Raw genomic sequence first — 25414 nt, 5'->3', positions numbered from 1 at the left:
ATGTCCTTGAGGAGCAGATTCAATGCATGAGCAGCACAGCCAATGGGTGTGATGTGAGGGTAGGACTTTAGACCAAGCAGCCTTCACGTTCGTAGCATTGCCTGTCACCAGTGCAAATACCTTCTGTGGTCCAAGGTCATTAATAACTGTCTTCAGCTCATCTGCAATGTAGAGACAAGTGTGTATGTTGTCCCTTGTGTCTGTGCTCTTGTAGAATACTGGTTGAAGGGTGGAGATGATGTAGTTAATTATTCCTAGCCCACGAACATTCGACCACCCATCAGATGATTGCAATACAGTCTGCTTTCTCTATGATTTGCTTGAACTCTGTTGAACTCAGCATCCAGCAAATGAGTAGATAAAGCACGTCTGGTTGGAGGGGTGTATGCTATGCGAAGAACATTCAGAAATCTCTTCCAATACACGTTGCCTGTGAGCATCAGAGGTGAACCAGTGGCATACACAGCTCGAGCAAGACATTCTTCATAATTTCTCTGACTACGTTCCTCCATTGAGTCAAAAAAACTTTGGATTCCAGGTGGACCATGAGCTGTTGCTATTGATAAGGTGTCCGATTAATAATTTTGAGTAAATGAGTAAAAAAATAAAATACAATTCCATGTACAGATAAATAGTTAAGCAGTTAGATTAAACAACTCCTTTGTAAAATAAATGTTTTAAAATGAATCATGTATGGAAACAGGTGAATTAACACTCCTCAGTTAGCAGGCTCAAGCAAGCAAAAACCCACATGTAGCAAAAACTAACTAGCAGAAATTGTTAACAAGTTAGAAATGATTTAAACACACTTTGCTGTAAGCTACTGTTTACTAGTTAGCAAAAAATAATGTATGTCATGTAAAATATATTCACCCCACCCAGTATTGTAATCAGAACTTACCAGAAAGCATGTAGTCCTTGACTCAGACAGTGTAGTAGTGTGGGCTTAACCTCTATGGGCTAGGTGGGACGCTTGCGTCCCACCTACTCAACAGCCAGTGTAATCCCGTGGCGCGATATTCAAATACCTCAAAAATGCAAAAACGTAAATTTTTCAAACATATGACTATTTTACAGCTATTTAAAGACAAGACTCTCGTTAATCTAACCACACTGTCCGATTTCAAAAAGGCTTTACAACGAAAGCAAAACATTAGATTATGTCAGCAGAGTACCCAGCCAGAAATAATCAGACACCCATTTTTCAAGCTAGCATATAATGTCACATAAACCCAAACCACAGCTAAATGCAGAACTAACCTTTGATGATCTTCATCAGATGACAACCCTAGGACATTATGTTATACAATACATGCATGTTTTGTTCAATCAAGTTCATATTTATATCAAAAACCAGCTTTTTACATTAGCATGTGACTAGCATGTGACTAGCATTCCGACCGAACACTGCCGGTGAATTTACTAAATTACTCACGATAAACGTTCACAAAAAACATAACAATTATTTTAAGAATTATAGATACAGAACTCCTCTATGCACTCGATATGTCCGATTTTAAAATAGCTTTTCGGTGAAAGCACATTTTGCAATATTCTGAGTAGATAGCCCGGCCATCATGGCTAGCTATTTTGACACCAACCAAGTTTAGCACTCACCAAATTCAGATTTACTATAAGAAAAATTGGATTACCTTTGCTGTTCTTCATCAGAATGCACTCCCAGGACTTCTACTTCAACAACCAATGTTGTTTTGGTTCCAAATAATCCATAGTTATATCCAAATAGCTCCGTTTTGTTCGTGCGTTCAAGTCACTATCCGAAGGGTGACGCGCCGGCGCGTTTCGTGACAAAATATTTCAAAATATTCCATTACCGTACTTCGAAGCATGTCAAACGCTGTTTAAAATCAAGCGATTTTTCTCGTAAAATAGCGATAATATTCCAACCGGGAGACGTTGTATCCGTTCAAACACTGAAAGTAAAACATGGAGTCGTCATATGCACACGCGCACCAGTGCCATTGTTCTCAGAAGGACCACTCACCAAAACCCCTGCTGTTTTTCGCCCAGAGACTGCAGAGCTATCATTCAACGTTCTGGCGCCTTCCTAGAGCCAATGAAAGCCTTAGAAAATGTCACGTTACAGCAGAGATCCTGTATTTTCGATAAAGAGGCTATAGAAGGACAAGAAATGGTCAGACAGGGCACTTCCCATATAGAATCTTCTCAGGTTTTGGCCTGCCATATGAGTTCTGTTATACTCACAGACACTATTCAAACAGTTTTAGAAACTTTAGGGTGTTTTCTATCCAAATCTACTAATTATATGCATATTCTAGTTTCTGGGCAGGAGTAATAACCAGATTAAATCGGGTATGTTTTTTATCCGGCCGTGAAAATACTGCCCCCTATCCTTAAGGAACAGTTCTCTTACTGTGGGTCTAACCCCAAGAAGTTCTGGAAAATGGTTAAAGAACTGGTGAATAAACCCTCCTCCTCACAGCTGCCCATGTCCCTTAATGTTGATGATGTGGTGATTACTGACAATGAGCACATGGCTGAGCTCTTCAATCACCACTTCATTAAGTCAGGATTCCTATTTGACTCTGCCATGCCTCCTTGCACGTCCAACATTTCCTCATCTACTACCCCTTCTAATGCGACTATCCCCAATGCTCCTCAATATTTTTCCCCTGCCCGCTACAAAGTTTCTACCTACAAGCGGTCACTGAGTCCGAGGTGCGAAAGGAGCTCCTTAAACATGACCCCCAATAAACATCTGGGTCAGATGGTTTAGAGCCTTTCTTCTTTAAGGTTGCTGCCCCTATCATCGCCGAGCCTATCTCAGACCTTTTTAGCCTGTCTCTCTTCTCTGGTGAGGTTCACATTGCTTGGAAGGAAGCCACGGTGTCCTTTATTCAAAGGGGGAGATCAAGCTGATCCTAACTGTTATAGGCCAATTTCTATGTTGCCCTGTTTATCAAAAGTGTTGGAAAAACAAGAAAATAATCAACTGACTGGCTTTCTTGACGTCTATAGTATTATTTCGGGTATGCAATCTGGTTTCCGCTCAGGTTATGGATGCCTCACTACAACCTTAAAGGTCCTAAATGATGTCACCATTGCCCTTGATTCTAAACAATGTTGTGCGGCTATTTTTATTGACTTGGCCAAAGCTTTTGACGCGGTAGACCATTCCATTCCGGCAAAGCAGTATTGGTGTCTCTGAGGGGTCTTTGGCCTGATTTGCTAACCACCTCTCCCAAAGAATGCAGTGTATAGTCAGAATCTCTGCTGTCTCAGTCACTGCCTGTCACCAAGGGAGTACGCCAAGGCTCAATCCTAGGCCCCACACTCTTCTCAATTTACATCAACAACATAGCTCAAGCAGTAGGAAGTTCTCTCATCCATTTATATGCAGATGATACAGTCTTATACTCAGCTGGCTCCTCCCCGGATTTTGTGTTAAATGCTCTACAACAAGCTTTCTCTGCCCTTAACCTTGTTCTGAACACCTCCAAAACAAAAGGTCATGTGGTTTGGTAAGGAGAATGCCCATCTCCCCACCGGTGTGATTACTACCTCTGAGGGTTTAGAGCTTGAGGTAGTCACCTCATACAAGTACTTGGGAGTATGGCTAGACGGTACACTGTCCTTCTCTCAGCACATATCAAAGCTGCAGGCTAAGGTTAAATCTAGACTTGGTTTCCTCTATCGTAATACTCCTTTCACCACAGCTGCCAAACTAACCCTGATTCAAATGAGCATCCTACCCATGCTAGATTACGGAGATGTAATTTATAGATTGGCAGGTAGGGTACTCTCGAGTGGCTAGATTGTCTTTACCATTCGGCCATAAGATTTGCCACCAATGCTCCTTATTGGACACATCACTGCACTCTATACTACTCTGTAAACTGGTCATCTCTATATACCCATTGCAAGATCCACCGGTTGATGCTTATTTATAAAACTCTCTTAGGCCTCATTCCCCAATATCTGAGATACCTACTGCAGCCCTCATCCTCCACATACAACACCCGTTCTGCCAGTCACATTCTGTTAAAGGTCCCCAAAGCACACATATCCCTGGGTCGCTCCACTTTCCAGTTTGCTGCAGCTAGCGACCGTAACGAGCTGCAAAAAACACTCAAACTGAACGTTTTATCTCCATCTCTTCATTCAAAGACTCAATCATGGACACTTTTACTGACAGTTAAAAATAAAATACATTTTTATTGGTCACATAGACATGGTTAGCAGATGTTATTGGAGTGTAGTGAAATGCTTGTGCTTCTAGTTCCGACAGTGCAGCAATATCTAACAAGTAATCTAACAATTCCACAACAACTACCTAATACACACAAATCTAAGTAAAGTGATGGAACAAGAATATGTACATATAAATATATGGATGAGCAATGACCAAGCCGCATAGGCAAGATGCAATTCTGCAAAGCAGTTGTGGCTGCTTTGTATTGTTGTCTCTACCTTCTTGCCCTTTGTGCTGTTGTCAGTGCCCAATAATGTTTGTACCCTGTTTTGTGCTGCTACCATGTTGTGTTTCTACCATGCTGTATTGTCATGTGTTGCTGCCATGCTATGTTGTTGTCTTAGGTCTCTCTTTATGTAGTGCTGTGTTGTCTCTCTTGCCAAAAGGCCTTTTGCCTTTTGGTAGGCCGTCATTGTAAATAAGAATTTGTTCTTAACAGACTTGCCTACTTAAATAAAGGTTAAATAAATAAAATATAAGCTACGATATGTCCTAAACTCAGCATGAAACTGCATCCTTGTAGCTGTGTGGGTTAATATAGCCAAAACATTTGCCTGAGTCAATGGCCACCAACCCCATACAAATTATGATTCATTAGATTTTGTCAGTTTTACACAGTATTTTTGCAATGTGTCATGAATATGAACTCAAGATAGCATTTTTATTGGTACAGAGCAGACATAATCATGCCCTGTGTTTACAAACGTAAAACAAGCAGGGGTCTAGCCCCCCCCTTGAAGTTCTTGAGAGAGCAGCCAAGGAAGTGAGAGAAGGGAATGAGTCCATTCAAGCAGCATCAAGGGATAAAAAAAAGACGGAATGACACTGATGAGGTACATTGACAAAAAAAGAGAACAAATGATCCTTTGTGGGTGGGATTTTAGAAGACAATGAGGTTTACTTGGAGTTAGTTGCAGCTGCAGTATGTTTAGCAGTGCATATACAATACATGACCAACAGTATGAACATCTCATTCCAAAATCATGGGCATTAATATGGAGTTGGTCTCCCCTTTGCTGCTATAACAGCCTCCACTCTTCTTGGAAGGCGTTCCACTAGATTTTGGAACATTGCGTCGGGGACTTGCTTCCATTCAGCCACAAGAGCATTCGTGAGGTCGGGCACTGATGTTGGGCAATTAGGCCTGGCTCGCAGTCTGCGTTCCAATTCATCCCAAAGGTGTTGGATGGGGTTGAGGTCAGGGCTCTGTGCAGGCCAATCAAGTTCTTCCACACTGATCTCAACAAACAACTTCTATATGGACCTTGCTTTGTGCATGGGGGAATTGTCATCCTGAAAAAGGAAAGGGACTTCCCCAAAGTTGTAAGCACAGAATCGTCTAGAATGTCTTTGTATGCTGTAGTGTTAAGATATACCTATTAGCGCGCACCACCGCTAACTAACTAGCCATTTCACATCGGTTACATAGGCAAGTCAGTTAAGAACTAATTCTTATTTACAATGACAGCCTACCGGGGAACAGTGGGTTAACTGCCTTGTTCAGGGGCAGAACTACAGATTTTTACCTTGTCAGCTCAGGGATTTGAGCACGAACTAGCAAATCTGGTGCAGTCCATGAGGAGGAAATGCACTGCAGTAATTAATGCAGCTAGTGGCCACACCAGATACTGACTGTTACTTTTGATTTTGACCCCCCCTTTGTTCAGGGACACATTCCATTTATATTAGTCACGTCTGTGGAACTTGTTCAGTGTATGTCTCAGTTGAATCTTGTGTTCATACAAATATTTACACATGTTAAGTTTGCTGAAAATTAACGCAGTTAACAGTGAGAGGACGTTTCTTTTTTTTTGTTGCTGAGTTTAAATGGATGAGTGATGTCAGAGCGGCATGGACTAAGACACAGTAGAATACTACATATACACATGATTAATGCAAGATTTGTAAACATTAAAATGACTAAGATAGTAGAATAGTATCGATACCAGTACATACTTAAGTAATGCAAGATATGTAAACATTATCAAAGTGACTAGTGTTCCATTTCTTAAAGTGGCCAGGTATTTCTAGTCTGTCTCTAGGCAGCATCCTCTCTGTGTTAGTGAATGCTAATTAACAGTCTAACTGCCTTGAGATAGCAGTTTCAGTCTCTTGGTCCCAGCTTTGATGCACCAGTAATAACCTCACCTTCTGGATGATAGGGAAAGGGGGATACCTAGTCAGTTGTCCAACCAAATGAATTCAACTGAAATGTGTCTAACGCATTTAATCCAACCGCTCTGAATAAGAGGTGCAGGGGGCTGGCTACCTTAAATCGACATCGTCGGTGCCCGGGGAACAGTGGGTTAACAGCACAACGACTGATTTTTACCTTGTCAGCTCAGGGATTCGATGCAGCAACCTTCCGGTTACTGGAACAATGCTAACCAATAGATAGCGAGGTTAACAGGCAGGGGTTCGGGTGGTTTGGTATTTTAGGATCCCCATTAGCTGTTGCAAAAGCAGCAGCTACTCTTCCTGGGGTCCACACAAAACATCAATAGACAAGAACAGCTCAAAGACAGAACTAGAGACTTATAAAATAAAATAAAAAAGTTTAAGGCACACGTAGCCTACATACAAACTATCTAGGTCAAATAGGGGAGAGTCATTGCGCCGCGAGGTGTTGCTTTACCCGTTTTTTTGAAACCAGGTTTGCAGTTTATTTGAGCAATATAAGATGGAAGTTCCATGCAACTAAGGCTCTATATAATACAGTACGCTTTCTTGAATTTGGGGATTGAAAACATCCTTTACCTTTTTGGCCTTCCTGTGACATCGGGTACTGTAGGTGTCCTGGAGGACGGGTAGTTTGCCCCTGGTAATGCGTTGAGCAGACCCACACCACCCTCTGGAGAGCCTTGCGGTTGAGGGTGTAGTTGCCGTACCAGGCGGTGATACAGACCGAAAGGGTGCTTTCAATTGTGCATCTAAACATTTTAGGGTTTAAGGTGACAAGCCAAATTCTTCAGCCTCCTGAGGTTGAAGAGGCTCTGTTGCACCTTTACCACACTGTCTGTGTGGGTGGTCAATTTCAGTTTGTCAGTGATGTGTACGCCAAGGAACTTGAAGCTTTCCACCTTCACTGTCATCTAAAACAATTCCAAATAGAGTAAATCCAGCTTGTAGTCCTAAAAAACCAGAAATTAGTCAACTCTGGTTCATTAATATGTAGCCTGTAGTGGCCAAAAAGCAATTTTAGCATGGGCAGGGCCATTGAGGGCTTCCACCATTTTAAATTAGTCAACCGGGTGGGGATTCCTGTGTTGTAGGCTCAATGGCTTTGCCCATGCTGTCAGACGCTATAATGGTAGAGTCCATCTTTTATGGTTTGGCTATTCCTATGGGGGCAAGGAATTGGGATAAATGCTGAAAAGTTTGCGTGGTTAACAGGCGCAGGAGATCATATGTTTCTCTATAAGATGATCAGTTAACATGACCTTCATGAATGATGAAGCCTTAACGTGCTCACTTGGATTACATAAAACGCTTCAAAATTCACAATAAGTGACTAGCTGATTCTTGTAGACTAAAACATAAGATCTCCTAAGCCTGCATTTACCAGACTATTTTTGTGGATATAGATAGATATATATCTATGTCTATAAAAACATTACTCAATTGGCCAATTCTTTATAAACCTTGAAAGTTTCCAGTAGTATACCCACTCTTAGCAACCCTAGCCTTGAGTCTTTGTTGGAAGTATTTGCAAATAAAGACAATACTTACCATAGCATAATGTGCCGAAGTTTCTTAACACTAGAGGATATTCTAATAATTTAGCCAAACAAATACAGAAAACCACAACCAGCTTCGTTTTTATAAAAATGAGTTTAATTCCATTTCAGTATAAAACATTTATGAAGCCCTGCCAATCAAATTCAACTTTCACAATCTGACAAAGGTATGATTATTTCCTCTGTCCTGCCCAACAACCTTAAAATGGCATACAAATTAGGGCTGAGCGATCTAATTAATTTGAGCGATATTCCAAATGCCTATATCGCAAGAATCAATGTTTGTATTTTCATTTTTATTTGTGTTATGGTCTGCTTGTTCTCATGTCTTTTTGGTCTCAACTTAGTCGCTCCTTCCCACTAACACCAGAGAACTGTATATAATGACAAGATGAAAGTCTCCACCCTAAAAACAGGAGTTGTCCCAAAGGCAGGTGACAAGCTTAAATCTAAGCTCAAACCATTGAGCTCATTTTGGACAGATCGGACAAAAAGTCTCCATTTGCATTTAAGGTTTGGTCCATAAAATAAAAAAAATCATATGGACACAAAGGTAACGATACCCTTTGTCTGAACTACTGAAATTGCACACAGAGCAGACACGAACAAAATGTATGCTCAGTTTGTCACACGCAGCATTGCACTACCAAGTACAGCGAGCAGCATTTTATCAAAGACGTATACTAGCAGTCGAGTCTTTTAAATCTGCAATAAGGATAAAATAATGATTGGAAATGTCTCGTTCTGATTAAGTAGGGCACTTCATTTCAAAATCTGAACAAAGTAGACAGGATAGCATGCTGTTTAAACAGTTGGAGACAGAAGGGTGTGTTCATAACTCCACTGTTCTGCCTTGTTAGCTAGCAAATAGATCCAAGTTAGCAAAACTTGAAATATAAAGATTAGCTGGCTACCTACTAGCATGTGGGCTTGTGCTTGAAACCGGTGTTAATTTTCTATAATGCTTGCTACAATAAGTTAATTAGTGAATGTATATTATGCATGCTCCTGGTTAAATTTGAAAGAAAAGGGAACTTTCATAAACTTGAAAGCTAGATCAGTGATTGCAAAAAAGCATGTTAAACTACTTTGATAAAATAATGAATTAGTGTGTTGTGGAAGGCTTATATTTAGCCTAAGTATAATTTCACAAGCCCCGAATTAGACTGTCATTACATTTAGGAACCACCCATAAGTTAGAAGAAAAAAAGATCTGATTTTTAGACCATAATCGCCCAGCCCTAATACAAATGTGTTGGTCTTAGAGTTTCTCGTTATGGGAAATATTACAATAATGAAAAACCTTAATCACTCATCGTTAGCTATAATATTAATAATAAAATACCAATGTGAAGTTCTGGTCAGTCAAGTCAGTCTGAATACAAGTGTCTCCGAACACAGTCCAGTCAGAATACAAGCCTTCACAGTCAATAAGATGGTCTGTCTATGCAGTCTTCTGCTGGCCCTTCTTCCCGATCAAGGACTTGTGGATGTGAGGGATCACACCTAGAAAAAGCAGCAAACAAGAATGATTGAGTGCATGTTACAAAATTAATCTCTTGTTAACAATCTCCATGTGTACTACACAATAGAAATTGTCCAAAAACAGGTGCATATGCGGTGTTTGTTTGTATAACTGTGTGAGAGCAAGTGATCTAATAACAGTGTGCCTTCTCAACTCACCTCCTCCAGCAATGGTGGCCTTGATGAGGGAGTCCAACTCCTCGTCTCCACGGATAGCGAGCTGCAAGTGGCGAGGAGTGATGCGCTTCACCTTCAGATCTTTGGAAGCGTTGCCCGCCAACTCCAGCACCTGGAAACAAATCAGCAAACCTTAAACTTAAAAATATAACGATTCAGAGGTCTACTATTCAATAGCACTCTTAAGACATCTTTCCAATCCCACAAATGGATAAATGACATCGTTTACATGACAGCAATAGTCTAATCCAACAGAATGTATTGTGTCAGATGGTGTGTTAAACTCACCTCAGCGGTGAGGTATTCGAGGATGGCAGCACTGTACACGGCCGCTGTGGCTCCTACACGGCCATGGCTGGTAGTACGAGTCTTCAAGTGCCTGTGGATACGACCCACTGGGAACTGGTAGGAAGAAACCAGGGGACAAATGAGAGGCATATATATATATATATAAATATATATATATATATATATATATATATATATATATATATATATATATATATATATATATATATATATATATATATATATATATATATATATATATATATATATATATATATATATATATATATATATATATATATATATATATATATATTTGGTGGGGAGACAAGCAAGTGGGAGAAACCTTGAGAAGGGTGGACATAGGGATTTAATCTAGTCTGTTGGACAGTTGCCAGGGAGTGTCGCCACTACACCACGGCTCTGCGTGGAATGAGTGGTTTCTAGTAATAGCCTTACATATGAGCACTGAAACATGTAGAGAAACAAAAAAATGTAAGCCAGTTGAACGGAAGAGTTATTTTGTAATACCAGGAACTAGAGGTCGACCGATTATGATTTTAACGCCGATACCGATTATTGGAGGCCCCAAAAAGCCGATTAAAAAATAAAAAAATAAAATATATTTTTAGATTTATTTGTAATAATGACAATACTGAATGAACACTTATTTTAACTTAATATAATACATCAATAAAATAAATTTAGCCTCAAATAAATGAAATGTTCAATTTGGTTTAAATAATGCAAAAACAAAGTGTTGGAGAAGAAAGTAAAAGTGCAATATGTGCCACGTAAAAAAGCTAACGTTTAAGTTCCTTGCTCAGAACATATGAAAGCTGGTGGTTCCTTTTAACATGAGGCTTCAATATTTCCAGGTAAGATGTTTTAGGTTGTAGTTATTATAGGACTCTCTCTCTATACTTCATATACCTTTGACTATTGGATGTTCTTATAGGCACTTTAGTATTGCCAGTGTAACAGTATAGCTTCCGTCCCTCTCCTCGCTCCTCTGGGCTCGAATCAGGAACACAGACAGCCACCCTCGAAGCAGCGTTACCCATGTAGCGGAAGGGAAAAAAAAACTACTCCCAAGTCTGAGCGAGTGACATTTGAAACGCTATTAGCGCGCACCCGTCTAACTAGCTAGCCATTTCACATCGGTTACACCAGCCTAATCTCAGGAGTAGATAGGCTTGAAGTCATAAACAGAGCAACGCTTAAAGCATTGCGAAGGGCTGCTGGCAAATCACACGAAAGTGCTATTTTGAATGAATGCTTACAAGCCTGCTGCTGCCTACCATCGCTCAGTCAGACTGCTCTATCAAATCATAGACTTAATTATAACATAACACAGAAACACGAGCCTTAGGTCATTAATATGGTCGAATCCGGAAACTCTCGAAAACAATACGTTACATTGCACAACCTTCAGTGTTATGTCATAATTACATAAAACGCTGACAAATTACCCAAAGTGTTGCATATACCCTGACTGCGTGCAATGAATGCAAAATGACACAATTTCACCTGGTTAATATTGCCTGCTAACAAGGATTTCATTTAGCTAAATATGCAGGTTTAAAAACATACTTCTGTGTATTGATTTTAAAAAGGCATTGATGTTTAGGTACAGTCGTGCAACGATTGTGCATTTTTCGCAAATGCGCTTTTGTTAAATCATCCCCCGTTTGGTGAAGTCGGCTGTCTTTGTTAGGAAGAAATAGTCTTCACAGTTCGCAACGAGCCAGGCGGCCCAAACTGCTGCATATACACTGACTGTTTGCAAGAAGTGACACATTTTCCCTAGTTAAAAGAAATTCATGTTAGCAGGCAATATTAACTAAATATGCAGGTTTAAAAATATATACTTGTGTATTGATTTTAAGGCATTGATGTTTATGGTTGGAGCAACGTGTACCTAAGCGATTATATGCAACGAATGCTAGATAACTACACATGGTTGATATTACTAGTTTAACTAGTGATTATGCTTGATTGTTTTTTATAAGATACATTTAATGCTAGCTAGCAACTTACCTTGGCTTCTTACTGCATTCGCGTAACCTCGTGGAGTGCAATGTAAAGCAGGTGGTTAGTGTGTTGGACTAGTTAACCGTAAGGTTGCAAGATTGAATCCCCGAGCTGACGAGGTAAAAATCTCTCGTTCTGTCCCTGAACAAGGCAGTTAACCCACCGTTCCTAGGCCGTCATTGAAAATAAGAATGTGTTCTTAACTGACTTGCCTAGTTAAGGACTATTAAAAATAAAAATTCGCCCAAATCGGCATCCAAAAATAACGATTGTTATGAAAACTTGAAATCGGCTCTAATTAAATCGGCTATTCCGATTATTCGGTCGACCTCTACCAGGAACATGCAAAATAGAATTGCTACTTGCTTTGAAGAGAGCATAACAGCACAGAAACTCAAGGTCCATTACAATGAATGACAAGGTGCATACGAAAAGTATTTAGACCCATAATGACAAAGCAAAAGCTTCAGTTTTTTGTGTGCGCAAACAATTTCAAATATCACATACGTATTGACAATTTACTTAGTTGAAGCACCTTTGACAGACTCAAATCTTCTTGAGTAGAACACAAGCTTGGCACACATGTATTGAGTTTCTCCATTCTCTGGAGATCCTCAAAATCTGGTTTGATGGGGAGCATCGCTGCACAGCTATTTGCAGGTTTCTCCAGAGATGTTCGATTGGGTTCAAGACTGGGTCACTCAAGGACATTGAGACTTGCCTGAAGCCACTCCTGCGTTGTCTTGGCTGTGTGCATAGGGTCGTTGTCCTGTTGAATGGTGAACCGTCGCCCCAGTCTGAGGTCCTGAGCAGGTTTTCATCAAGGATCTCTGAACTTCGCTCCATTCATCTTTCCCTTGACTAGTTTCCCAGACCCTGCTGCTGAAAAACATCCACACAGCATGCTGATGCCACCACCGTGCTTTACTGTAGGGATGGTGCCAGGTTTCCCCCAGACACGAGGCTTGGCATTCAGGCCGGAGTTCAATCTTGGTTTCATGGTCTGACAGTCTTCTGAGGTGCCTTTTGGCAAACTCCAAGCAGGCAGTCATGTGTCTTTTGCTGAGGAGTGGCTTCCACCTGGCCACTACCATAAAGGCCTGATTGGTGAGTGCTGCAGAGATGGTTCTCCTTCTGGAAAGTTCCCGCATCTCCACAGAGGAACTCTGTAGCTCTTTCAGAGTAACCGTCAGGTTCTTGGTCACCTCCTTGACTAAGGCCCTTCTCCCCCGATTGCTCAGTTTGGCCAGGCTGCCAATTCTAGGAAGAGTCTTGGTGCTTCCAAACTTATTCTGTTTAAGAATAGAGGCCATTGTGTTCTTGAGGACCTTCAATGCTGCAGAAATGTTTTGGTACCCTTCCCCAGATCTGTGCCTTGACAAGCCTGTCTCAGAGTACGAAGGAGAATTCCGTCGACCTCATGGCTTGTTTTTGTGCCGACATGCACTGTCAACTGTGGGACCTTAGGTGTTTGTGCGCCTTTCCAAATCATGTCCAATCAATTGAATTTACCACAGGTGGACTCCAATCAAGAAAGATCAATGGAACCAGGATGCACCTGAGCTCAATTTCAAGTCTCATAGCAAAGGGTCTGAATAGTAATGTGAATAGGGATGCACAAATATGACTTTTTGGCCAGTACCGATATTTCCTTGCCAAAATAAGTTTAAAAAAAAAATGTGCAGCCTTTTAACTGTACGAGAATGCTTGACACATCTAAGGCACTGCATCGCAGTGCAATAGGATTCCTTACAGTCCCTGGTTCGAATCCAGGCTGTATCTCAACCGGGCCGTGATTGGGAGTCCCATAGGGTGGCGCACAATTGGCCTAGCGTTGTCCGGGTTTGGCCATCATTGTAAATAAGAATTTGTTCTTAACTGACTTGCCTAGTTTACCTGTTGGGTGTAGTATTGACACGGCCGGATAAAAAAAACGTACCCGATTTAATCTGGTTACTACTCCTGCCCAGTAACTAGAATATGCATATAATTATTGGCTTTGGATAGAAAACATCCTAAAGTATCTAAAACTGTTTGAATGGTGTCTGAGTATAACAGAACTCATATGGCAGGCAGAAACCTGAGAGGATTCTGAACAGGAAGTGGCCTGTCTGACAAGTTGTTTCATCTTGGCTCTTTTTATTGAAGACTGAGGATCTTTGCTGTAACGTGACACTTCCTACGGCTCCCACAGGCTCTCAGAGCCCGGGAAAAAGCTGAATGATATCGAGGCAGCCCCAGGCTGAAACACATTATCGCTTTTGGCAAGTGGCCGATCAGAGGACAATGGGCTTAGGCGCGTGCCCGAGTCGACCCCATGCTTTATTTTCTTTCGTCTGTTCACCTAAATGCAGATTCCCGGTCAGAATATTATCGCTTTTTTACGAGAAAAATGGCATAAAAATTGATTTTAAACAGCGGTTGACATGCTTTGAAGTACGGTAATGGAATATTTAGAATTTTGTCAAGAAATGCGCCATACTCGTCACCCTTCTTTACCCTTTCGGATAGTGTCTTGAACGCACGAACAAAACGCCGCTGTTTGGATATAACAATGGATTATTTGGGACCAAACCAACATTTGTTATTGAAGTAGAAGTCCTGGGAGTGCATTCTGACGAAGAACACCAAAGGTAATAACATTTTTCTTATAGTAAAATCTGACTTTGGTGAGTGCTAAACTTGCTGGGTGTCTAAATAGCTAGCCCTGTGCATGCCGGGCTATCTACTTAGAATATTGCAAAATGTGCTTTCACCGAAAAGCTATTTTAAAAATCGGACATATCGAGTGCATAGAGGAGTTCTGTATCTATAATTCTTAAAATTATTGTTATGCTTTGTGAACGTTTATCGTGAGTAATTTAGTAAATTCACCTGAAGTGCGGGGGATGCTAGTTCTGAACGTCACATGCTAATGTAAAAAGCTGGTTTTTGATATAAATATGAACTTGATTGAACAAAACATGCATGTATTGTATAACAATGTCCTAGGTGTGTCATCTGATGAAGATCAAAGGTTAGTGCTGCATTTAGCTGTCTTCTGGGTTTTTGTGACATTATATGCTAGCTTGAAAAATGGGTCTGATCATTTCTGGCTGGGTACTCTGCTGACATAATCTAATGTTTTGCTTTCGTTGTAAAGCCTTTTTGAAATCGGACAGTGTGGTCAGATTAACGAGAGTCTTGTCTTTAAAATGGTGTAAAATAGTCATATGTTTGACAAATTGAAGTAATAGCATTTCTAAGGTATTTGAATATCGCGCCACGGGATTCCACTGGCTGTTGACTAGGGTGGGACGCAAACGTCCCACCTAGCCCAGTCTTCCACCATGTAAGTAGATCAGGGGAATAGAGTCCACGTCCCTGTATGAGGTCACCTCTATGACCCTGACCTTTGGCTCGGTTCCCCTTCTCCTGGGTCATGAACAACTCCCAAAAAGCTCAGCCATGGCAGACTTCTTCTGGAGGAGAACCCCTGTCGTCTGCAGTCTCTGGAGAGGGGTTGGCGCGTTTGGCATGATATTGCAGAATTAAATTATGAAAATTACTACTCTTAAAGTGTCATTAAAAATATGATTGTTGTTTTTCTATTTCTATGAAAATTATTACTTCATAAATAAAATACAATACCTGATATTGGCCATAATCTCTGCTGTTACACCTGGATGCTGCTGCTTGTCTAACAGGGACTTGAACCGGGAGACCAAAGCGGTGCTCCTGTGTAAGAAGTCTTGGACACCAGGGTCAGCATATCTAGGCTCCAGGTTAACTCTGATAGCAGTCTTGACATTCCTTACTGCGGGGATACCACCATTGATCAGATGCCACCATTGATTTCAGGATCATTGTTCTCATAGGCAGGACCATGGAAACTGATGGAATGCTCAGTGTTGTGACTGAGAGAGGTTTGCACACTGATAAGACTAGCAGAGGAAGTTGTCAATTTTCAGACAGTCACAATATCTTTGACATTCCTCACAGCTTGCTCAGTCAGTGTAGAATACACCGCAACTTTGCGCTTAAGGTCTCTCAACCATGTCATGAATTCTATCTAGTAGGGACATCTTGGATTAATTTGTGGTTTGGCAGCGCCAGCATCTCCTGTTTTGTCTTGAAAACACGTGCAGCAAGTGTTTAATTAAAGGATACCACCTTCCTGGTCTTTGCTTGGAGGCAAGAGACAGGATTCACCGACATTGTTATTCTAGCGTCTCAAAAGCAATGTGAACAAAGCATCCTCTGTGGCCCCAATCCATCTAGTGTAAATGCATTTATAATATTTATAGCGTTGTCATAGGGATCATTACATTACACCTCAACTTCCACACTGCAACTACTTCCCTTAGCGCTTCAAGTTTACACTCATCACTACTCTGAAGGGGACGTGTTTGAAGGACATGGCTTTTTATTTCCCACTCTGCTGTAATGAAATGAGCCATTACAGTAAGGTAGCTCTCTAACAGACAGTTGAAAGACGAACTGTGTTGCCAGTCAGTGTAGCAATACTGTGAAAGTTTAGATGCCAATCACCATATAAGTTCAATGATGAAAAAGCCTGGAAGGAAACAGGGTTTACGTGAAATGATATGTACACAGCTGGACAAGATGGAAATGGACAGTGCGCTGAGGACAGACGGAGCCTAAACTTCACTGCGTGACATCCGGGGTGAAATGGTACGTGTGTTTTCGTTTTGAACCGTTCGGTACAGGGTCCACGGTGGGGTAGGCACTGAACAATACATTAATCATATTATAGCTGGGGGGGTATATACAAACTTCCCCCCCCCCGCTATAATATATGATTAATGTATTGTTCAGTGCCTACCCCACCGTGGACCCTGAACCGAACGGTTCAATATGAAAACACACGTACCATTTCACCCCGGATGTCACGCAGTGAAGTTTAGGCTCCGTCTGTCCTCAGCGCACTGTCCATTTCCATCTTGTCCAGCTGTGTACATATCATTTCACGTAAACCCTGTTTCTTATCCGCATCGAAGTAGCGGTCCTTGTACCTAGCGTCGAGCATGGTGGCGACACAGTAAAGAGGCTCAGAAAACGCCAGTCGCTTGTTCACAGCCTTGAGTACTTTTCTAAGTTAGTGTCAGCAGTTTAATTGAGTAGGCGTTTCAATGCCATGACAGAGGGTATCACATCTGCTGCAGATGCAGTTGATTAGCTTATTTCTTGAGTCAGTTGTTGAAATTGCACTAGGAGTATGTTCATGTTTCCAAGTTAAACGTTCTCAAATGCCATTGAAATGGCAGCAGCGGTATGAGAACCAGCACTTTCTTGAGCATGCAATACTGCCTTCTCCTCTGTACCAAATCTTCGTCGACCCACTGTGCTGTCAGACTCAGCATGCTCATGGGGCCGACTTCACTGGTCCAAATTTCAGTCGTGAAGCCAATAGCAGTGCTATATTGTATTTACTTTGCCAACATGACCCTTTTTGCCTTTACCTCCCTTATCTCACCTCTTTTGCTCACATTGTATATAGACTTAGATGTGCATTTCAACAAAACTGTAACTCCGGTAGCGAAACATCTGAAAAAAAATAGCACCTACTTTGTAGTGTGTACCGGGGCTCGAGATGCTCGACCAGTCAGTGAAAGCTAACATCATCCATGACAGAACAGTTGATTGTAAAGGGCAATGAATTCCATTATCTTGGCGTTAACCTGTTAGGGCTAGGGGGCAGTATTTGCACGGCTGGATAAAAAAAATGTACCCGATTTAATCTGGTTACTAATCCTACCCAGTAACTAGAATATGGATATACTTATTATATATGGATAGAAAACACTAAAGTTTCTAAAACTGTTTGAATGGTGTCTGTGAGTATAACAGAACTCATTTGGCAGGCAAAACCCTGAGACATTTTCTGACAGGAAGTGGATACCTGATGTGTTGTATTACCTTTAAACCTATCCCATTGAAAAACACAGGGGCTGAGGAATATTTTGGCACTTCCTATTGCTTCCACTAGATGTCACCAGCCTTTACAAAGTGTTTTGAGTCTTCTGGAGGGAGATCTGACCGAACAAGAGCCATGGAACGATGATGGCCCATTAGACACCTGGCACGCGAGTTCATGTTGGGTACCCTCGTTCCAATACGTTATAAAAGAGTATGCATTCGTCCACCTTGAATATTATTCATGTTCTGGTTAAAAAAGGCCCTAATGATTTATGCTATACAACGTTTGACATGTTTGAACGAACGGAAATATATTTTTTCCCCTCGTTCATGACGAGAAGTCCGGCTGGCTTAGATCATGTGCTAACAAGACGGAGATTTTTGGACATAAATTATGAGCTTTTTTGAACAAACTACATTCGTTATGGACCTGTGATACCTGGAAGTGACATCTGATGAAGAGAATCAAAGGTAATGGATTATTTACATAGTATTTTCGATTTTAGATCTCCCCAACATGACGTCTAGTCTGTATCGCAACGCGTATTTTTCTGGGCGCAGTGCTCAGATTATTGCAAAGTGTGATTTCCCAGTAAGGTTATTTTTAAATCTGGCAAGTTGATTGCGTTCAAGAGATGTAAATCTATAATTCTTTAAATGACAATATAATATTTTACCAATGTTTTCTAATTTTAATTATTTAATTTGTGGCGTTGACTTGACTGCCGGTTATTGGAGCGAAACGATTTCCTCAACATCAATGCCATTGTAAAACGCTGTTTTTGGATATAAATATGAACTTGATAGAACTAAAAATGCATGCATTGTCTAACATAATGTCCTAGGAGTGTCATCTGATGGAGATTGTAAAAGGTTAGTGCATCATTTTAGCTGGTTTTATGGTTTTGGTGACCCTGTCTTTGAATTGACAAAACATTACACACAACTCTTGTAAATGTACTGTCCTAACATACTCTAAATTTATGCTTTCGCCGTAAAACCTTTTTGAAATCGTAAAACGTGGTTAGATTAAGGAGATGTTTATCTTTCAAAGGGTGTAAAATAGTTGTATGTTTGAAAAAATTGAATTTTGACATTTATTTGGATTCAAATTTGCCGCTCTTGAAATGCACCTGCTGTTGATGGAGTGCACCACGGGGGGGACGCTAGCGTCCCACCTAGCCCATAGAGGTTAATGGATTTCGCCTTTGAGTTGTCTCCCTGAAATTCTTACTCTTTCAAATGACTGCTTGACTTGAACTGCTTTTGTTCTGTTTAGCACTATTTTTCATGGCATCATCTACCTACGTTATATAGGTAGGCACGTCAGCTTTGACATCGGGCCGATGCTGGTATTTTTAGCTAATATCGGCCAATTATGATATATCATGCATCCCTAGTAAATAAGGAACTTTATAATATACATCTATCACATTTGCAAACATTACTAAAAACCTGTTTTCGCTTTGTCATTCTAGGGATTGGTGTAGATTGATGAGGATTTTTTTTTTAGTCCATTTTGGATAAAGTCAGTCTGAATACTTTCCGAATCCGCTGTACACAGAGATAACAATATAAAGGCAACAATTTCAAAGATTTTACTGAGTTACAGTTTATAAAGGAAGTCAGTCAATTTAGACATACTGAACAAATATGAACTGCAACATGTAAAGTGTTAAGCAGTGCTTAATTTGTAAAATCACGACTTGCTGGCCCAAAGTACGCATGAGAGGCGTGGGTGTGACCTGGGGAGTAAAATGTGCGACAGCTTTATAATAAAGCATTGCATGCATATTGTCACATTTGCGTCATGGTATAGATCAGTAGAGGGACTTACAGATGTGGCACAAATGGGAGTGTTTTTAGTAGCCTAGGGTCCAGGAAAAATGTGGCCTTTTATTATAAACGCATTTCATGGAATTCTACATGACTGGAGACTTTGGCAGAATCTTTTTTAATACCACACAAATGAGCGGAATGGCAGGGTACTTTGACACTGACAAACAAAACAATAAAAACTACCTCGTCTTGATTCCATCAATAGCCTACATGTATGGAGACCTACTGTAGGCTACAAGAAGGGGAAATGAAACTGTAAACCATTTTTTAGGATCACCCAATGACGGCCAGCTCACTCGCTGGTGATTGTCAAAGCGCTCGTGCCAAAAGCCTCTCGTAAAACAATATTTGGAAGTTGAGCAAATATTTTGGTAGCCTACAGCGTACTCTTCCCTTTTCAGCAGGAGCCATTTGCTTTACAACGCGTTTTCCCTTAAATGTATTTCAAATCTTGCGAATGGGCTGTTGTCCGCATGTTTTTTTCTCCCACTGACAGATTTTCCACACATTCCTGACTGTAGGCTATTCCTTGTTATTGGGCTACAATCCAGCTAGGCTATTTCCCCCAAAAATATATACTAATCCCTGTGGCTAAATTACAGGCCTTCTCATGGTGTAGTATGCTATTCTGAATGATTTAATTTATTTCTGGACAGCAATAATTCTTCAACTTCGGTAAATGTGTTTACATTTATCAGGGGTGCTGCAGTTCATTCAGAACCCGTCACATGGCTATGATTCTATAAGGAAATAAATGACATGCAACGCTAAAGAGATGAGTTGTCTAGCAGAGTCGAGAGCTCATAGAAAGTTAATTTCTTTCTAGTTATGAGACATATTGGCGCGCTTCACACAGCCACGCGTTGGTCTCAAACATAAGTTACAATGTTGCACAAATCAACCCAAATAAACTCAGAATATTAGACCCAGCCTGAAAAAAAAACTTTCTCAAGTGCTTTTTGTGTGTGTGGGGGAATAATTAACAGAGGCAACTCAAATTAACTTTGATAACTTTTGTTAGAATTGACATATTGCAAAACGTGAAAATGATTCTTCATGCAACGAGAGGTTCCTGATCCAGCCAAATATGTTCCAGAACAAAACAGCCCCAAACTGAGAGGTGCCAGATCCTATTCCAGCAGGATCCAGCTCAAATTAAGCACTGGTCCCATGTGTCACAAGCTGAAATAAAAGATCGCAGAAGTGTTCCATATGCATGAAAAGGTAAATTGCTCTCAAATTTTGTTTACATCCCTGTTAGTGATTTCTCCTTTGCCAAGATAATCCAGCGACCTGACACGCGTTACATATCAAGAAGCTAATTAAACAGCATTACACAGGTGCATCTTGAGCTAGGGACAATAAAAGGCCACTAAAGTGTGCAGTTGCCACAGATGTCAAGATTTTAAGGGATCGTGCAATTGGCATGCTGACTACAGGAAAGTCCACCAGATAAATTCACATTCATGTCTTTGGCAATAGCTCTGATGGACAGCTCAGCATGCCAATTGCACACTCCCTCAACTTGAGACATCTGTGGCATTGTGTTGTGTGACAAAACTGCACATTTTAGAGTGGCCTTTTATTGTCCCCAGCATAAGATGCACCTGTGTAATGATCATGACTTTTAATCAGCCACACCTGTCAGGTGGGTGGATTACCGTGGCAAAGGAGAAAGGCTCGTCAACAGGGATGTAAACATTTGTACACAGAATGAGAGAAATAAGCTTTGTGCATACGGAATATTTCAGGATTTTTTTTTTCTCAGCTAACGAATACTTCAAAGTTACGTTTATATTTTTGTTCAGTATATAAGATCTCTGTAGTGGTATTCAAATCTTACCTGCAGTCCAGCTCTCTGGGAGCGCGACACCGCTTTCGCCTTGGCTTTGCCACTGTCTTTTCCTGCCTTACCACCAGCCTGGAATAGATGGTGCAAGACAAAGTATTAGCCAGTAAAATTGGACTTTTAAAATAAGGCATGCAAATCACATGGTTTCTAGTCAAGTACCCCTTCCCCAAATGACCAGACAAATCCCCAAACTCTGTTAATTGACCCACCATTTTTTTTATTGACCCATATTACCTCTTCAGACAAAAGTAACCATTTTGACATATTTTGTTACATATACATTTTACACACAGCATTCACAAAAATTGTTTTTATATACACATGTATACCATAAATGTCTTAGTGTTACCAGTAATAACCAATAACGTTGAGCTTTTTAATCCCAGCCCACCTATCTCCATAGACCACCCTCTGACTGTTAAACACAGTTCAAACCTTAAAATCGCATAGTATCTATCCAGTGTGAGTTAAAGATACTCATAAGAAAAGGTATTATATATTTGACTGACTACTTTCCAAATCGCCCAACACTGCTATTTGTAGGGTTCATTTTAAATGCGTTTTTCAGCCATTCCTCAACCTGTGATAAAAAACAATGTACATTTGGCGATTAACAATAAATGATCTAAATGATTGTTGGTGGCAAGATTTTTGAATGATAATTTAAAATACAAAAACTGTTGAATCAATCATTGTTCTATTTATCAATTCCTACACCATAGAATTCGTACAGCGATAATCTCTTCCAATCCATGTTGCACATCTGTCAACGTTTGTCATCGAATGTCAATGTTTCTTAATCCTTGGGACCCAAAGGGAGCCCAAATAACCTGACTGTCCCAGGTCATCAGCTTCACTTGCCTGGCTGACATAGCTAACGTTACCTAGACAAAACAACTCAAGACTGATTCATATGTCCATATATAAAAAGCTAATTATGAAGATGGTTAGCTAACTAGAAAACCTGGCGAATCACCCCATTTCGGTTTACGTTTCCCGCCAATTCTTGACAAGCAACAACTCAGCTGGCATCAAATGAGAAAGCTAACTAAACTGGATAACACTATTGCAAAGTAGAGCGTTTCATAAACCCATTGAATTAGCCATTTGCTGAAATGTCCTGCAATGCTAATTATTAGTATCTAGTTAGATAACCTCGACAGATATTGCAATATTGACATGATACAGAACTGCCAAGGAGCAACCAGACCAGCCAACTAGAAGGAAAAAAAAAAAAAGCTAGGCTAACGTTAGCTGTCGAAATTAGTAGCCTACTTGCCGATCAACCACATGATTTGCATGCGGAAATAGCAGAATATATAATTCACGTGGGAAATGTAACACCAGCAATTACCAAACAGAAAATAAAGTTAAAAAGTAACTCTTAGGTAGCTACAGTAACGTTAGTAGCTAGAAACGTGAACTTGCTAGCTTAGCTGGTAAACGCTAGTTTGAAGAAGTAGCAGGTAATGCTAGCGAATGTACAATTAAACCACAAACAAATTATATACGAATCTGTAGTTAATAAAACTATCGCTACAGATAACAAACACATACCATTTCGTTATTTGGTTGTGGAACTGAGGAGATGGGAAACAATTTCGGTTCAAGACCGAGAGAAAAAATAAAACCCTTAACAATCCTATACCCGGGACTCCTCGCGAATGGACGTTGACCAATGGGCATTCCTGTTGTTTATTTTAATATTCTTTTATGACCAATCACAGCGCTGCTTGTACAGATTTCCACCCCCCCCACCCAAATCGGCGTGTCTTTCTTTGCGCACGAGACCAACAAGTAGGCGGGATCACTGTAGCTAGAAAATGCCACTCATAATGTATGCTTTTTTTTTTTTTAATTGACGCTCAATATTATTCACTTGCTTGACTAATACAATTTTGAAATATACTACGTGCATGCGCATAACTGGAGATTGCATACACAACTCGTCTTTGATAATGCATGCATATATGTAGCCTAGGCAGCCGATAGCGTGCGTTAGATCTACACCACAGCTATAACAATGGGTTAGTTATAAAAATCTTTGTCTGCATCTAGTATTGATGTGCCCAGCCGGTATACCGCAGACAGAACAATGAGACAGATATTTCACGGATGCATAAAAGTTGGCGCTTCCACTCAGTGAGAGAAGATGGATTTGAGCCGAAATTCTGCACATTTTCTCATCTATGAAACATTTGATCTCAATACAGTTTTCTGTTCGCCAAACTAGAATATGTTATGAATAGAGTAGACTACGTTTTGTAGAATTTACCCTTTGAAAATTGTTTTTAAAAATGCGTTGTTTAGAAGGAGTGCAAAGGCGAATTGAGTTATTGCACACGCGCATTTCACGAAGTAGGCCTTCCCTAAGGGAAATATGCAGATGTTGCTAGAACGCGAAAATAACATCTCGCTAGCTCGAGCTTGGATCTTCCCACTTTGACTCGTTTGTTTCCATTTGAAACGACAGGCTGTAGTCTATGTTGGTTTAGTTATACATTTTTGGACAATTTATGATGTTGCACATAGCGTTCAGCCAAGGTTGTATAACATCCTAAATTGTCCGAAAATGGTGGTGGAAAATTGTGTTTTATTAAGACAGTACACCTTTTTCCAGTTTTTTTTTCCTACGGCCCGCCATTAAAGCTAGTTAAGGAGGGAAATGACGCCTTTGCAGCCTTGTGTACAAGCTGGTCCACGGGGGACACGTGTATTACTGGGCACATCAATCATAGTGCAGATCTAGCGCCCACTATCGGCTGCCTAGCATAGATGCAAAGTTGCAAACTAACTGCGTGACCTAAAATATACATTTGCCTCACAAAATAAATTGGTATCTAATTAGTACACAATTAACTCAATACTCAGCAGTATATGCTAGTTTAGCTGAGTATCATATTTTAAAACAGACCAGGTTTTCCAACGCATTTGAAAATATAGCTGTTTTTTTTTACCAGGTAAATTGACCAAGAACACATTCTCATTTACAGCACCGACCTGAGGAATAGTTACAGGGGAGAGGAGATGAATGAGCCAATTGTAAACTGGGGATGATTAAGTCACCATGATGGTCAAATTGTGAATTTAGCCAGGACACAGAGAGTCAGGACAACCGTTTAACCTCCCATCCGAAAGACAGCCCCCCTAATCGCTGCCCTGGAGAATTGGGATATTTTTTTAGACCAGAGGAAAGAGTGCCTCCTACTGGCCCTCCAACACCACTTCCAGCAGCATCTGGTCTCCCATCTAGCGACCAACCCTGCCTAGCTTCAGAAGCAAGCCAGCAGTGGGATGCATACCACCTTTCAATTACTTTCTTTGATTTCATAGAATTAGGAGGGCACAATTTATTGTAAGAGAAATCTAGTAGTAGAAAATCTATACTGAACATGAATATAAACGCAACATGTAAAGTGTTGGTCCCATGTTTCATGAGGTGAAATAAAATATCCCAGAATTTTTGCATATGCACAAAAAGCTTATTTCTCTCAAAATGTTTGTGCACAAATGAGTTTACATCACTGTTAGTGAAAATGTATCCTTTGCTGAGATAATCCATCCACCTGACAGATGTGGCATATCAAGAAGCTGATAAAATAGCATGATCATTATGTGCTGGGGGCAATAAAAGGCCACTCTAAAATGTGCAGTTTGTCACACAACACAGTGACACAGATGTCTCAAGATTTTAAGGGAGCGTGCAATTGGCATGTTGACTGCAGGAATGTCGCCAGAGCTGTTGCCAGAGAATTTAAGGTTTATTTCTCTACCATAAGCCGCCGCCAATGTCGTTTTAGAGAATTTGGC

General features: G+C 40.5%; 1 protein-coding gene across 1 annotated transcript; it reads right to left on the bottom strand.

Moving 5' to 3' along the window:
- Positions 1–8046: 8046 nt before the first annotated feature.
- LOC106584895 (histone H2A.V) lies at positions 8047–23315 on the bottom strand. Its single transcript, XM_014170525.3, has 5 exons — positions 23162–23315; positions 21596–21673; positions 9961–10074; positions 9655–9784; positions 8047–9477 (listed from the first exon to the last, which is right to left on the bottom strand). The coding sequence occupies exons 1-5, from the start codon at positions 23288–23290 to the stop codon at positions 9416–9418; spliced, it is 513 nt and encodes a 170-aa protein (XP_014026000.1). The 5' UTR covers positions 23291–23315; the 3' UTR covers positions 8047–9415.
- Positions 23316–25414: the final 2099 nt, after the last annotated feature.

Source organism: Salmo salar, chromosome 24 (genome assembly GCF_965601325.2).
Source record: "Salmo salar chromosome 24, fSalSal1, whole genome shotgun sequence".
NCBI lineage: Eukaryota > Metazoa > Chordata > Actinopteri > Salmoniformes > Salmonidae > Salmo > Salmo salar.
This window is presented reverse-complemented; position numbering and strand designations above follow the sequence as displayed.